Raw genomic sequence first — 16,860 nt, forward strand, 5'->3', positions numbered from 1 at the left:
ACATATTTTTTTCTAATACATGTTTTTTTTATACATTTATAAACAAATTCACCAGTTGCCATCTAGGGGGCGCCTACACAGACAGGCAGGCAGGCAGAAGGACGGCAAGAGTTAAAACTGAAAAATACAACTGCCGGTTTTAGGAGGGAAAAGGCACAACAACCATAACAAAAAAAAAAGTAACTCGAAAGCAAGCAGGGATGGGTAAAATACTTCTTTGGATCGCGTAGAATCGTTTACTCGTGTCAAAGTAATCGAGTCAAACTTGCGTCAACTATGGCAAGTTAAGTCGTCTCAGTCAATACGACCCGATACTGGCATAGAAATGGTAGTTCGGGAAATTCAGGAAAAAAAATCACCCATCTTTCGCAGAGCAAAAAATCGATTGATTGATTTTTAACATTCAAGGGAAATGTATTAAAAAGACCTCATCGGGGCCTTCTAAAAAACATTTAGTTTGACAGGATACATTGTTTTCCCCAGAATTTGGTGAGATGCTATGTGAAACCCCTAAATGGCTATTTAGTAATAAGATCAAGATTCCAAACTTGTTACTGATTGACTTGGATTGTGATTCGATTTTGATAGCCCCAAAACATACATTTGAACCTGGATAGCGTTTTTGTCAAATTTAATGGCTTCTTCAGTATGTTCAAGATTTAAACGAAGCGCAAATGCAATGTTCTTTTTACGACGAGCCCTTATTATTAATGTGACAGTGAGCTCGAAGTAGCCAAACGACCACTAGGCGGCAGCATGCCCTCTATTGAGCCACAACTTGCGCCTAGAAAAAGTGTCAATACTAGCTAGGCTTTATCGTAGAATTCTTTTTTTTTTTTAAATACTTGTATTGGAAGCGAGGCATGGTGGTACATTGTTGGCACGCATGGAGGGTGGGGGGGGGATGTGTGGGGAAGGATAGTGGCATCTCTTGACAAGCCCGGCCCGGCGCCTGTTGCTATGCCGACCACGGAGAAGGAACGGGAAGAAGAGAGGGATAGAGGCTTGTACTGGAACACCCCCGCCCGCCCTTTTGCTTGGGTTGGAGTGACGGGCAGGACTTTCTGAAAAGGAGCGAGAGGGAGGCTCTGGCGTGACAGTGCTTCTTTCAGCCTGTGGTCGTCAGCAGTTGGGGGGTTAGGGGGGTAGAGAGAGTGAGAGACCCCCCGCGCCCCTCTTCTTCCCACTGCCCAATTCATCTTATACACAGAGAGGCTCTTTATGAGGGACTATTATTAACTGTGGAGCGCTTTCAAATTAGCAGTGGATACTTGTTGATGCTGTCTTGAGCGTCAGCCAATCAGAGAGCTCGCTGACTCATCTGAGTGACATAACTGGAGGAAGGGTGGGTGGGTGGATGGGTGCGGTCGGTTCGTCTTGCTCGTCTTTGTGCCTGCTGTGGGCGAGCGAGGTTGATGACAGTAAGAAGGGGGTGGGTGTGGGGGGGGGGGGCAGGTAACAACAATTTAGCCCACTGGTGGCCATGGTGGGGGGAGGGTGGGTGCAGAAAAAAAATCAGTCCGATTTTTATGGCCAAGCAGGAGTAAAAGAGATGTTGATGGGAATGAGATTGGTTTCATCTCCCCACCCTCCTCCCACCGCAAACGGATCAATCTCCACCCCCTTTCACTTCTCCTCCTTCTTGGCCTCCTCCTTCTTCTCCTCCTCTTCCTTCTTGGCCTCCTCTTTCTTCTTCTCCTCCTTCTTGCCATCATCCTTCTTCTTGTCATCTTTCTTCTTGTCCTCCTTTTTCTTGTCCTCCTTCTTCTTGTCTGCCGCCGCCGGCGCCTCCTCCTCCTTCTTCTCCTCCTCGGGCATGGGCTCCGTGATGAGGACCACCTTGCCGATGTTGTTCCTCTCTTGCATCTTTCGCATGGCGTCGCCCACCTGCAGAGGGAAAGGAAGGGTGTTTTTTTTTTTGTTTTTTTTTTTAAACCATGGCACTGGCTATCACGCCGATGCTATGTCATTAGGAGTCACGCTTGAGATTCATAAGCCAACAGGAAAGAGGTCAAAGTTGCGCTCGCATTGTGCGCGATGCCACTCGTTGCGCACGGACACCGCCTCTTGGCGCTTCCTCTCGGCGCTTCCTCTCTGCGCTTCCTCTCGGCGCTTCCTCTCGTTATTGGTGGCACGAGGTGAGTGGACCACCTATCGACCGGCGCCACGGCAACGGGGGCCATCTCCTAGCAACCTAAAGCTCTGATGACTTCCACACACCATGGGAAATGAAGGGAGAGAGGGAGGAGGGGATGGAGAACTACCGGCGGCGTTCAAAGAACAATCCTTCTTGGGATGTGATTGAAGCGCCTTTCCAAATATTAGCTACGCCATCAAAACAGAGCGACAGGCTCTGATTCAAGGCGTTGTCTTGTGAAGAACTTGACCACCTTTTTTTTCCCCCCCTCTCATCCTCATCCCTGTCTCTTGCATCTGGGACTCCGCCCTAAGCCAGACGCATGCGCGCAGACGACAGAATGTCGCCATGACAACTAGAGAGGCGGGAGGAGAAGCAGGGAATAGGAGAAAAAATGGAGGGAGGGAGTATGTGATAGATGGAGAGAGGCAGAGAAATGGCCGAGGAGAAGAAGAAATGGATGAACAGTGGGAGCGTGTGGAGGATCTGAATGCTGACCAACTGTCACAGGCCCGTTTTGTCACGCATTCATAATCTGCTTTTTGGCAGCTTTGGCAACATGGTCAGTCTGCCTGCCTGCCTGCCTGCCTGCCTGCCACCGTCTGGCCCACCCGGTCTGAGGCATTGGCCTTTTTGTGGACCTCTCCCAACCACCATTTGATGGACCCCCGCTAGCGAGCTACTCTTAACTGTACCGGAGAACTTTACGGGGACGTGAATCGCACTCGGCTGGCCGGCCGGTTCGCTTCACCTGCTCCAGGTGCCAGGTGGAGTCGATGCGGGGCTTGACCTTGCCCTGCTTGTAGAGGTCCAGGACGGTGTGGAGCGCCTGGCCGATCAGCTCCGTCTCGCCGTCCAGGTAGCCCAGGTGGAAGCCGCACACAGACTTGTTGCTCTGGATCAGGTTGAGCGTGTGGATGGAGAACTGGTGGTACCAATTCTTGGCCACGGCCAGCAAGTTCTTCTTCTGGCCCGCCAGCATGTTAGCGGCACCTGGAAAAGAAACGTTTGCTCCTGTCACAAATTCTTCCAAGTTTGGAGTACACAGAACGTGCTCCATTGTTTGCTTCTGCATAGTTCCGATAAGACGGAAAAGAGAGGGTTCCAGGATGAATGGGTGAGGGTGGGAGGCCGCATGCAAAGATTCTTCTGCTCCGTGGAGAAGCCCGAGCCCTGTTCTCCGTGCGTGCCGTCCTCGCCTGCCCGCTCGCCCATCCCCACAGGCATGGCCATAGAGGCTCTTTTGTGTTGATCCCAAAGAAATCACCTTGCTTGCTTGCAAATAAAAGTATGATGACATTTTGCCCAACTATTTTGCATTGGCTTTACTGACCATAGGTGATAAGTTTGCCCATTGGTTTGAGCAGGTTGTAGGCCTTGTGGGTGTCTGATCCTCCAAGAGGGTCCAATACGATGTCCAGTCCTGTGCGGGTGACAAAATAAAGCGCTTCTTATGGAGGTCAAAATTGGAGTGTGACCGGCGTGCCGTATTTAAAGGGAATAGAAAGAGTTGTGCGCTTTGGCCTGATTGTTGTCGGAGCAGGGATTTCTCCGCCGCCATCTCACCTTTGGGGCTGATCTTGCGCACCTCCTCCACATAGTCCTTGGTACGGTAGTCGATGGGATGCGTGACGCCGGCCTGAGCGATGGCCTCGTGCTTGCTGGCCGACGCCGTGCCGAACACGGTGACGTCCTTCACTGTTTTGCACAGCTGTGTGGCGGCCGTGCCCACGCCGCCTTGCCAACAGAGAGATTCAAGATTCAAGAGTTTTTATTCGCCATGTTTGAGCGTGCCAAACAAAGAATTTGACTTTGGTACATCACGGCCTCTGTTCAACATTTAGGTGACTAACAACACTCAGGACATGTGAAAAATGACAGTCTCAAACATCCCCTGATCTTCAACTCCCAGGAGGGCAAGGAAAAACTCAAAACTAAAGGCGCCAATTAGTGTAGCGTAGCGGTCAAGACGGCATTCAAACAGGCTAATTTCAAGGAGACAAGCAACAGAGTGTGTTATAATTGTCGAGCCTTTCTTGTATTACTACTGACTGAGAATATCTGTCCTTTAACAGCCAAGCAGCATATGACATTTAAGACTAACAGGATCAACCCCATTTGCGTTATTCATTGTTTTGAACAAGCTAGCCCCATTTTGGTTTGCGCTCGCAGGTATGCAAAGATCCGATCGAGACACAATCACATTAGCCAGCCTGACACGGCACACAATGAGACGGTCAAATGATGCATGGCTTGCTTTTGTTTTGGGCCTCATTCAAGGAATCCCGCATGTCTGCCTGTTTTTCTGCCGCAAAAACAACAACATGTGGCACATTTGAAGAGGATAGCTGCGTTTTGTTTGAAAGCCGCGTTTGCTTGCCCAGAAGTAATAGGTTACTGATAAGCGCGAGCCGGACTGGAAAGGACTTGAAGTGAAAGGCATTCATCCGTAAAGGTCATTCGTGCCCGCCGACCCTGTCGAGCTTGGCTCATCTTGGTATCTGATGGCACAAAGCCTTTGAAAGAGCAGACCGTTTTGACAGTGGTGTGGTTGTTGAAAGGGAATACTGGATATCACCGTCTTATTGCAAATGACACTTTTTGGGGGGACTGTTCTCCCAACGGGACTGACCTCGCGTCTTATTGCAAATGATACTCTTTTGGTGCTGTTCTCCTAACGGAACTTACCTAGCGTGCATGAATTGCGCTCTAAAAATACGTTTCACGATGATATCGTGGCATTACCACCTGTTGGAATAATTTAAGTGGGAGAGAAAAAGTGGCGTACAAGAGCGGCACAATGGCTCTGCTCTCGTTCTCTGTGGTGCAAGCAACCAAAAAGGAGAAAAAGTGTTGCCAGGGAAACGCGTGTCAAATGAGCGAGCCAAAGGAGACATTTTGTTTCATGTGTCGCCACAAATGTTGTTAGTTGACAAATGACTGTCAGTATACAGTACGTGGCCATTGTTTGGACGAACTATGAAGGGCAATTTAATACACACAAAGAATGATCTAAGTCATCATTTTTGATTGCTTTCGGAATTTAGGATCAATAACGTCTGATACAAGTACTGTACGGTGGAGCGTTACAAAGAATTCCTCCTATCTTAACCGCTGCGTAAACACAGTTGCTCCACGTTGGCGCGAAACAAAACGTGACCTTCCGCGCAGACTTTAAATCAGCGCCGGGACGACAGCTGAACAAAACAAGCGCATGTCGAGCCATCAGATAACTTTGTAGAGCGTAAACAAGCTTCCAGACAGCGGAAGACCCAGAAGGTACCTGCCCGCTGTGCCCCCTACAGCCCCCCCCCCTTTTCCCTCCCAGCCCATCACAAGACCCGCCCGGGACGCTTGCCAGGGGCCTCCTCGTGCACTTTTAACTGCCTCGGTGCACACATCGCAGAGTTTCGTTCGGGCAAGCATGTAAAGTAACGTAAGGTTCGAGTAAGTCCACCTGCGTTTTTCTCCTAGCTACCTAGCTACACCCAAGCCTAAATCAAACAAGCCAAACACTCAAAATGTCGCCCTAACTCAAGCCGAGAGCCACCGCTAAGTGTGAGACGACAGCCTAAGCGAATTCCTGCCGCTAATCGCATTGGTTCTCTTCAAATCAAATTGAAACGTTTGCATTTGTTGTCGTCCATGCATTGAGTGTGTTTTCCCCGTAGTCACAGCAGGCTTTTTTGTCCCTCCAGCAGTCTGACAAAAACACAGAGGAATCCACCAGGACAGGACAGGACAGCGTTGTTATAGTCGCAGCCCGACAACAGTCCACGTCGCTATCAAATTCTTGTCGCATTCATAGCAAGACGACAGGCGGCACCTCGGCATCTTCCCGATTAAAAAAACACAATGCCTTCATTTATATTCCCATATTTGACGATAGATGACATGATTTTTATCTGTGTGCTTTTAAGAGAAATACGTACATTGATCCAGAAATGTAGCGTACACATTTCCGCATCTTAAAGTTGATTCGCGATATCAACGCCTCACTGAAAAGGTTTGCGAGCTGAGCCGTAACAGACGACTTTTGCCGTGTCACTTCCTCTACATCTAGTTCCATTTTGACTTGAGGAACTTACACAAGCAGCCATTTGCTGACTGCAGCCTACCAAAGAATGCAAACAGCAAAAAAAGAAAACGTCTCTCAACGAGCAACACGGGCCGTGCGACAACTTCGACAAAGCCTTTTATTTCTTCTCGTGCAGTTCGGATGGCACCATGATGAGAGCTTGTTTGTCAACGTGCACTCTTTGCAAAGCTATTACTCTGCATTATGTAACCTTGGTATTTTTGTGGGCTGCGCCGGCAAAGCTTGGAGAGCAAATGAGCCATCCTCCTCTCTCTCGCTCTCCCTCGCTCTCTGAAAATTGTCAGCAGGCAGGCAGGCAGCATGTGGAAGGAGCTAGTTTGAGTGTGCGAAGGCGGGCGGCCCGTAGATTTTCCGAGGAAGGAATGTCACGCCGGTAATTCATACTATCTTGTTTGTAAAACAGCGTGACTATTTATGGAGGGAACGTGCCTGCCGGCCCGCCCTAAGAAACACACGTCGAAATCTCTTTCTTATGTGACTGCTACGCGCAAAAACGTGTCCAAATGACAGAAACGGTTGGAAACTCCGACCATGTAATCAGGAAATGTTGGTAACGCCACCAACTAGTGGCCTGGCATGCATAGTGTTACTTTTCAATTCGCGGAAAAAGCCGTGACAGTTGAAATGACTAAAAGACACTCGCAGGTGTCCTTAACACGCGTCAGAGACACCTGCAAAATGAGGCTGTGGGGGTGGTGGGTGGGGGGGTCTGGGGGTCTTGCTTGGTGCACGAATGAGAGCGCCAGCATGACAGGAGCGTTAGTTCAGAGGTCGCCCTGGTTTCCCTTGGCTTATCGGCGCAACTGATGCGCCGGCGGCGGCCATGCCAGACTTCACCCCCAACGACTCCCCGCTTTGCTTGCCGGTCACAGCGAATTAGCCCAGCGTTGCAGAAAGTCGCACCGAGGCTTTTTACCGAAGCCCTCGGGTGCCTTGTCCACGTGAGCCACATTGTTACTTGCTAAAGAACGGATGACAAATACGGGTAGCGTACAATAGATAAATGGTTGAAAATGAGTTGATTTATGACCAAAAACAAATGTCATTCTTCATTCCCATCAGCCAACGAAAAGATAATACGCCTCAAGCCTGCACACGATTTAAACATCCAAACAAAGACTCTGATTCATGATGGCCTTCCTAAAATATAAAAGGAATGGAAAGGCTATACAACCTCGTGTTGAATGACTTTCATTGTACTTGATCATGACATGGGGAGATACTTTTCATTTCGACATCTCAACTCCTCTTAGCTCATCAGCGCACGCCATTCCTCACAGATGACAAACAATAGATCTGTGAGGACTGTTTTGTACTACCTGATCACATGTGCTGCTGCACCATTTGTGTTCAATGCATTGCTTCAAGGCTCATAGCAGCAGCAGCAGCAGCAGCACCACCACCACCACCACCACCACCACCAGCAGCTTAACACTGTCACTTCGAATGTCTCTTTTACTGTAGTACGATACTAAGGCCAACTACCGGAGACTTTCCCTGCGTGTTTTTACAAACTTGGCCGACAGACCTGATTCCGAGTATCATCCGCTGGAGCGCCGCGTGCATTGTAGCAGCTGCAAGGAAGGCTTCCGACCCGGCGACTGGCGCCGGAACTAGAAAGCTTTACAGCCGGTGTAGATTCATAACATGTGCGAGTGTTGGTCTATGACCAAAAAAAGTGGTGTAACATCATCATTGGACTGTATGCAGGAATGCGTAGTGTGGGTGGGTGTGGCTGGCGCTGTAGCGGATGCCAGGCCAAAGGGTTCGCTAACGCCAAGCTCCGGTTCAGGGAGAGGTCAGAGAGGAAAGGACGGTCACGGCGGACGGCTCTCGCAAATGTCAGCGGACCCGACTGCACCCAAATTCCCTCCGGGGGCTGACACAAGAGGGTTAGTGAGCATACGTTACGCCAACGACGGATATGGCGAAGGTCGTGCCGGGGGGAGCGGAGTGGAGGAGGATGCAGATGTGCGCGACGGCAGGGAAGAAAGGCACGGCGGGAGGAAATACAACAAGCTATTGTTTGGGCGGCGGCGGTGGCGGCACTAGGGCCACGAGAGAGGCAGCTGAGGACTGTTGACACGAGATGCTTTGGCGGGTCATGTGACCAGGACGGGCTTAGACCGTTTTCCTTTTGAAAGAGCAACAGGTTGTACAAAGAACTTAAGCATCCCTTCTACTAAGCCGCTCCAAACACTGTATTTTTGCCACAACCTTTGGAATTACAATAATAAATGAAAACCACGCTGGTACTGTAAATATTTAGAGAGGTAGTCTTTCTGACTTGTTTCATAGTAAGCTAGCATTTGCACTTGCAGAAGGTGGCCGTAGCTATCCACTTAGCGAGTAGCTGCTAAGTTTCCTGCCTGCATTGTTAGCATGCTTTCGATGACAGCGTGATGCATGAAGTAATCCAACCAGAACATTTGTGTCACATCTTGGAGTTCTGAAGTCTCCACAAAAGCGAAATCACAGCTTTTTTGTGTGTGTTGAATGGTTATGGAACATCTCACAGAACAGAATAGAATAGTCGCTCCGATCATAAATCTCAATGTCGGGACGGGCGGGGGTTCACTTTTGTGACCTCAATGATGCATTGTGAGTCTGCGTGTGTCACCACGACTTCATTATTTTGCATCCTGCCACCACCTAAGTTGACAGGGCAGGCAGGAATGCAGTCGCACAGACATGCCGTCGCTGTTTATTTGGCAGCTTTCACTTTCAGGCAGTTAGCGGATGGGGCTAAACAAGTAGCCCTCATTGCGCAGACAGATGATACCAAATGAAATGTTGCTTCATGAACACAATATTTTTGCCCAATAATTATTGCCACCGTACCCACACGGACGCACGCATTAATTCAATGAATGATCAGAAAACTAGGTAGGGTGTAATTCTCTCAGTGATGGATCAAAAATAAAAAAAGAAAAAGGCCTCCGTCGGCCGGCGGTGCAGCTTGTCACCGCTGATACCTTCAATCTCTCTGATCAGAGAACATCAGGAACAGTTTTTGACAGGTTCAGCTGGTGAGCCCTCCCACTGCCTCGCAACCGGAGGCACCGTGAGAGTCCACTGCTATGTAGATCCCACACGCTGCCATAAGTGCAAGACTAGTAGCGCACTTAGAGACGTAAAACCACTACAAAAAAATCAAAACATTGCCTTTAGTCACATAAGTCTAAAACGAATGTGATTTTGAGAAGAAAAAAGATGATAGTCCTAACAGTTAAAACACTAAACATTGCCAAATAAAAAACATCAACTTGTTTGCTATGTTAATGCTAGCTATGTATGTAGCATGCTATGCTATGTATCGCTAGTGCTGCTATTTTGTTGAAGCTGGTTTTAAAAGCGAGGCGGGGCATTAGTGAAGTGATGCTAGGTCAAAAATCTTGCTAGCAGTATTAACACTCCCTTCAATTATGAAATTGAGATTCCACTGGCTGATGTACTATTTGTCATGACAGCTGGCGGCCCGCCTTGAGAAACGATCCCGTCGCCCAATGTCCCTGCATGGGAAAAGCACATTTCCACACCATTGTCGTCAAACCCCTCGAATGGCCGTATGGCTTTCCCAGGGACGCGAGCGAGCCGTCGGCCGCATGCGAACATTTGGCCTCGGCTCCTCTCCCAGGAAAGCACGCCGGCCGCATTGCTTTCTACTTTCAAGTGGATACACCTGGGCAGCAGCGATGCAGCTCGGATTTCATTCCCGGTCTCGCTTTTCATTCCACGTACGCCCACACGTTGTCCCTAAAGCTTCTGGATCATGTTCTTGCTCCGGCTCCCTGAGCACAGTCAGAGGAAAATTCTACAGACGGGCTAAGTAATGTCTTTTTCTGCTCTCCAGCTGCCCGGTGCAAAATTGAATGTTCTCATTGGACTTGCTGCTTTCCGCCCCAAAACAGGTGTGAGCACTTCCGCTAGCCCAGGGGTCTCAAACTCCAGTCCTCGGGGGGGGGGCCGCATTCCTACATGTTTTCCAAGTTCCCCTCGTTAAACACACCTGATTCAAATGATCAGTTCATCCTCACGTTCTGCAGGAGCCTGATCATTGAATCAGGTGTGTTTAACGAGGGAAACTTGGAAAACATGTAGGAATGCGGCCCCCGAGACTGGAGTTTGAGACCCCTGCGCTAGCCCCAAAAGCAGCTTCCTCCCAGCCTTAAAGCTCCACCAGGGGGGATCCTAATGGAACGCATAGAATTTGGTGGATTCCAACATTTGCGTCAACAAGGTGCTGATATGGAAATCCCACGGCTTGACTCAATGGAGGCACAGTAGAACTAGCCGTTTGGCTAGTTTGCTGCCAAAAACTGACGTCCATAGAAAACCAAACCTACCCTCCTCAAAAAAAAAAAAATGTTAGAGATGGGGAGCAGAGCAATGCGATATTTTTGGAAAAGCAATAAAATAGTATAAAAAAGTATTATTGATGATGTACAAATATTGTCACAAGACTGCCATCACGTATTTAGTCGCGGTTGACTTTCAAAACTTGTTTCGGAAACACTTCGTCTCAGCCTCGTGTTTCGCTGTTACACCTTTTACTTGTTTGTATCTCTTAGGAAAAAACAACCTTTTTTTTTGTTGTTGCTATTTTCCAGCTAAGCTTATCAAAATGGCTATAAGATGGCAAAAGTCATTGACAGCGTTGTGAATGTTCCGTAATTGTAACTGAAGTCCTTCGACGTTGCATCTTTTGCGTACCTGCAGCCGAGTGGACGAGGACGCTCTGGTTGGGCCGCAGGTGACCAAAGTCAAACAGCATCATGTAAGCGGTGATGTAGTTGACCGGTACGGCGGCGGCCTCCTCGAAGCTCATCCCCTCCGGCATGAGGAAGGTGTGGTCGGCCGCCACCACCACCACCTCCTGCCACAGGCCGAAGCGATTCAGCACCATCACCTTGTCGCCCACCTGGGAAGCCATGACAGGTACGTGAATGGTTTGGAGCAAAAAAAAGTATTCGCTTGGGCAAACCCTTGAGTTTTAACCAGGCCCGCCCACCCGCAATTCGTCCGCTCCGCTTTCCGTTCCTATTTATTTATTTGCCTGGGTTCACTTGCAATCAGCGCGATAGGCAGGACGGCTGCCAAGCGTTAGTGCCGGCTGCTGACATGGCAGCGTGTTTTGACTATTAAGAACAGACTTTATGGACGCGGCGTGGAGGTGACACGCTCTTTATTGATTAAGTTGGAAGGAGTGTGACCAAGATTGACAGGGAGCCACGGTTCTGTTTTCGACCTGAAAAAGCAAAGATGACTCTTAGCACATTTCTTTGTTTCGAACAGCCTTTTTGACAGGGTCTGGATCCTGTCCCCTGTGGGCGTTTTTTTTTTTTTCCTTAAAAAAATCAGCTGCCTAGCCTTGAAGGTCTTGAAGGTAAAGAATGAAAACCAAAGACTACTTTTGATTGTTGTTTTGTGGTGAGCTGAAGAAAACAAGGGAAAGAAAGTAAACAAAACAGCACCGAATGGTGAAACGTCCAGCAGAATAGTCATGGATCTTTTTGAGGACCACCCTAACTGAACTCGGGCACAACAACATGTGACAAAATGGAAGTCAAGTGAATTTGGCCCATCCTGAGAGTGGCAAGTTCATAGAGCTTTTCGTTTTTAGTTGTCGTCAAAGCAGGATTCTCCAGTGAGTGCTCAAGCAGCCTTCGCTGTAAACTTCCCCGTCGCGCGGCCACGACAACGTCCGATCAGGAAGAGGACGCAGGAAACACAGACAACTGCGGCTTTCTGGCCTTCTTCCTGTTTTCTTCCTAATTTTATAAAAGACTCTCTCACTTTTTCTCTTCCCTTCTTCCTCTTTCACTTCCCGACCCCAGAACAACTTTCGAGCGTTTTCCTTCCCCCTTCAGGTCCCTCCTCCCGTCTTTGGATTTCTTCATCCCAGACTGTCTCGTTCTCAAAGACTTTGTCGTCCTCGTCAAGCAGACAGGACGACAGGACCCCCCTCCTGCAGCGCCCGGCCCCCTCTAAGGGTCCGGAGGGAGCCGTGCGCCTTTCTGTCTATGGGCTTCAAAAAGAAACAGTTCTCCTCTTTCTTCCTACTCCTTACAAATAATGCTTTTTCCTTTCTTTGTTTGCCGTTCTGACTCCGGGGTGGGGTGTGTGTGTGTGTGCGAGGGGGGGGGGGGGGGTGCTTGAACGCGTCAGGCCTGCCGCTTCACTTAGTAGAACAATGTTAGACAGCGGTCGTTGTGTTGACGGCATTTACGAGAGAGCGACATGACTCACGCGGCCATTTCAGCGCTTTTCTTCTTCCGTGCCCACGTACAGCACGTGAGGAGCACTCAAAAGTGAGACAGCCTTGTGACACTTACTTGCAACACACATTTCTGGGCATCCAGCACAGTCACTGTCGAGGTCAAAAAAGTTTGCCGCACACGCATTCATCAAATGGTGATTCAATTTGAGATGGTACACAGGTCAGCGGCTTTGTTGGCTGATGTGCTCAGCAGAAAAGCATAGGAGCAAGCTTTTAAGTTTGTTTTGCAGGGTTTTTCTGCACTTTTTTAATGGAACCATTTTTTGGTCATACCAGTGTAAGAGGCTGATTTTTTTTTAAAAATGTCATTTCTTTTTTTTATAACTTTTCCCGCAAGGCATGTGCAGATATTGTCTAGATTTTTCACCAGGGCGCATGTGCTTGAAATCATGAGTGAATCTTGTTGCAGTGCTGCATCCTAAGATGTAACATACACAATGAGGTGCCACGCCCTGTTTGCATGCAGCCGCTACGTGCAACGCGCCGCGCCGCGCCTCTCCTTTGCTTTTGACTGATTTGATTATGCAAATATAACGGCGTTACACTTCAGTTATTTTCAGTTTATGCAAAGTAAATACGACTGGGACGGCGTATGGACAAAGATGAGCGGGGTTATTGAAAGTGACAAGGGGGAGGAAGATGGAGAGGTCTTTGTTGAAAAGAATGGGGATTTTAGATAAAAGGGAGGGCTGGAGGAAATACCACAATGACAATGCAAGCCAGGGCTAATTGAGAACATATGGGTCAGATTCAAGCGAAACTCGCAAAGGGCTCGCTCGGCGTGTGGATGGAAAAAAAAAAAGGAGAATAAAAAGTGCTGATGCGCTGCGTCACGGGAGTTTCGATGTGATTTGTGATCCCCCCACCCCCACCACTCCCCCTTCCTCCTCTTTCCTTGCTTACTCATTGTCACACTATTCCCCCCCAAAAAAGGCTCCTTCTTAGCTCATTCTGGATGCCTTCTCTCTAAATTCAAATCAACCAACTTATTTCAAGGTGCTGCTGCACTTGGTGAAATATATAAAGACAAACAAACAAAGAGCCAAGAGAGAGGGCTGCTGCATTCATCACCTTCTCTAAAGTAAAGAGGAATTTCATTTTCAACTCCTTCTTATACATCAATGCAAGTGGCGCTTTGGGCATTTTCTGTTTTTCTTTCACTTCTTCTTTTACTCTAGCAGCCCACCAGCCCACACTGGACTCTTCCACATAACCTCAGCGTGAGGCCGTACGCCACTCACTAATTATTAAGCCGCATTTCCATCAAATAAAGTCCATTGAATTTACTTTGGAAGCGTAAGTTCCAAGCGGGATAGCGATATCGGCGTCATCGCGTGCCAACGCAGTGAAGGCATTGAGGGAAGAAATTCCTCTGACTAAGTGAAAAATCTTCTGCAGTGTCATTTGTGTGGTTATTTTTATTTATTTGTTAGTCGTTCACCTCCTGGAAGTTTGAAGTTGGGAGTCCGTTTATTACACGTGTTTGCACGTGTGGCCTTATAGAGGCTGTTGCTTTCTGTTATGCTTTCACAACATGTTTTCAATTGCATCCTGCCTCAAATTCTCGCTGTCAGAAAGACTTTCTAAGATGTGGTTAGCGTTGTGAAAGTTCCTATGGGGACCCAAAATCAAAGCCAGTACTCTCCACAAACTCAAAGAAACAAAAACCAAAAAGCCCCAAACCCCCCAAAAAGCCGCTCAGACCAGACTGAGTTTTGCTTTTTAGTTTGTAGTCCCCCCCTCGGGTGGTCAGCAACATTTGCTCCGCCAAAGTGCCAAAAGATCGCATAGATCTCGTTCCATTAGCTAGATTGCCTTTTAATTCTGTAAGCAAGGGCATAGGCGATGACAAGCCGTGGTGTTTGCGTGTTGACCTTTAAATCCAATGACTGACAATGTGGAAAGAGCACACACTCAAAAGGTTGCGAGTCCTACCGCGGCGTGCGGCTGACCCGTCACCAATTGTAATGCAATTAGTCACCTGTGTCGCCCCCATCCATCATGTTTGATTCGCCCACCATGCCCAATTGGCTTAAAACGTTATCCGGGGATAGACATTTGTGTTCTGTTATGTAAAAAAAGAAAACAGAACGAACAAACAAAACGAGTGAGTCACTGACAGCTTAAAGGTGGCCTGTTTACGTTTTGCTTTATCTGGCCAATAAATGATGATGACAATGATGACTTCTCATTATTCGTGTCTTTTGACAGTGCGAGTGACACCTGTTGCCATTGCAAATGCATGTCATCTTCCCAAAATAAGAGTCAAATAAATATGACTCAAATGTGGTCAACAACACAAACAAAAGTTAAAGTCGCAGAGCTGTTGGAGTTCAACATGCATATGCTACTTTTAAGGCCCAAACTCACAATAACATCACTCTACAAGGTGACTAACAAATTGCACTTAACCTGTAGCTAACGGAACCGCTTTCTGTTATTTTTTTTAACAGGCCTCTTATTGAGGTTGATCATGCACAATAACATGTTTAATAGACCGCAAATGGTAATACATTCAAATAAGCATTTGCTTATAAATACAAAATGACAGAAGATGCACAGTAAAGCCATTCTGTCCAGTACAGTACCGTACAGTGTCTTATTAGCATATCGGGCGGCCACATCGGTTAACCACGCCCCAGTTGTTCCTCATCAGCTAGCTCTCAAATAATGAGGCCAATGTTCTGTGATGGCTCAACATAAACGATGCTATTCAACCCTTTCACAAACAGAAAGAAGGCAGTTGTACAACATGGATGCAAGTCAATGTCAAACGCTGCCTTCTTCTATGTTCGTGGGGGAAACACGTGTTTGGCTAATTTTGTTGGAATAATGATGTGTTGGTGAATACAGCGCGGGTGAGCTTGGGTTCTGCTCTGCTGCACCTTGCCAGTCTCGGCGCGCAAGCTCTTCGAACAAAAGGCGTCGGTCGACAATAACGCGAGCTCCTCCACGGCTGTCAAGTCAGACTCAACCATGGCACCCGGTCTCCAGCGTTTACAAAATAAAACGCCGTCTCGACTTCTTTGAGGCCATTGGACGTCAAACGCCGACTAAAGTGTACTTTGATGCTATCGCGTGTTGCAACACGTCAAAGTGCGCCTAACATCGCTACTCTTTGGCCTAACATGCGTCGTTTATCATTTGATTTGCTTGACACACGGGCATTATTTTGAAGGGAGCACGACTTAACTTCCGTTTATGTACCGGAAATCTCTTGTTAACTTGACCTGGCTTTATTTCACGCCTTGGCGCACCTCGCCAAAACGCAATGAAAAAACAAAAACAAAAAACAGTGTAGATAACACAAATTCGACTTCAATAAAAACGTGTTAATTTAACCCATGCATTTGGCAACTACATTACTTTATCAAGCTTGCGTCGCGTTCGTTGGAAGTTCTGCGAAAGCAAAGTGACACGGATCGTGACAGTGACAGAGGCGTGGGTGGGACGCCCATTACCCCATTACCCCCAGTCTATTGTTGGCAAATTGGAACCATAATTTCGAGGAGCATTTGAATTCCACGCCAATTTCTCAACTCTCTCACCGAAGCTTCACTTTTGCACCATGTGAAACAACAAGTGTCTCTCTTTATGCACGATATGCACTTAACGCACCATAAATGTATGTATTTCTAGAACATAAATGTCGTTTTCTTTTTGTTTTTTGATTTTTACATGGATTCTACCGACAACGTTGCACGGAGTCAATGCATTATTTACTGAAATTATCATCATGTCTTGCAACGAGCGGCCGGACACGCCCATGAAAAAAATCTACAGCATGCACTGTCACGCTGCATTTGATCCACTTGCACGATCAATTGAAGTATTTGTAAAGGTGGAATTGATGCATTTTGTGCTTACTTTTCTGTCCGTCACCTCCTCCCCGACAGCTTCCACCACCCCGGAGCACTCCATGCCCGGGCTTACCGGCGGGGACGGCAGCCGGTCGTAAAGCCCCTGACGCGCCATCAGGTCGGCGAAGTTGAGCCCGCACGCCTTGACTCGCACCTGAACCTCGGCCGCCTTGAGGGACGGCTTGCCCTTCTTGACTTGCAGCTTGACTTTGTCGTAGCCCCCATAGCCGGTGAGCACCAGGGCACGATAGGTGAACGCCTCTTCTTCGGAGACCTGTTCGGTGGTCGCCGGGAGAGCTGCGTCCGCTGCAGCCGACGGCGCGTCGGCCGCTGGCTCCGACTCCGTCTTGGGCTCCTCGGTAGCCTTGGAGTCCTGCTTCTGGTCTACTGCATTCTGCTGCTGCTGCTGCTGCTGCACAGGTGCGTCTTCTCCGGACATGTTTGCAAAGATGCTTCGAAAAAGTAGAACACAGTGACTTGTTTT

General features: G+C 48.2%; 1 protein-coding gene across 1 annotated transcript; it reads right to left on the bottom strand.

Annotated features, from left to right (window-relative positions):
• Positions 1–22: 22 nt before the first annotated feature.
• Positions 23–16,853, bottom strand: vat1 (vesicle amine transport 1). The gene is made up of 6 exons (XM_037256577.1): positions 16,384–16,853; positions 10,950–11,157; positions 3,704–3,874; positions 3,471–3,560; positions 2,889–3,130; positions 23–1,887 (listed from the first exon to the last, which is right to left on the bottom strand). Exons 1-6 carry the CDS (start codon positions 16,813–16,815, stop codon positions 1,627–1,629), a joined length of 1,404 nt encoding a protein of 467 aa, XP_037112472.1. The 5' UTR covers positions 16,816–16,853; the 3' UTR covers positions 23–1,626.
• Between the last annotated feature and the right edge of the window lie 7 nt (positions 16,854–16,860).

The sequence above is a fragment of the Syngnathus acus genome, chromosome 8 (assembly GCF_901709675.1).
Source record: "Syngnathus acus chromosome 8, fSynAcu1.2, whole genome shotgun sequence".
NCBI classification, from domain to species: Eukaryota; Metazoa; Chordata; class Actinopteri; order Syngnathiformes; family Syngnathidae; genus Syngnathus; species Syngnathus acus.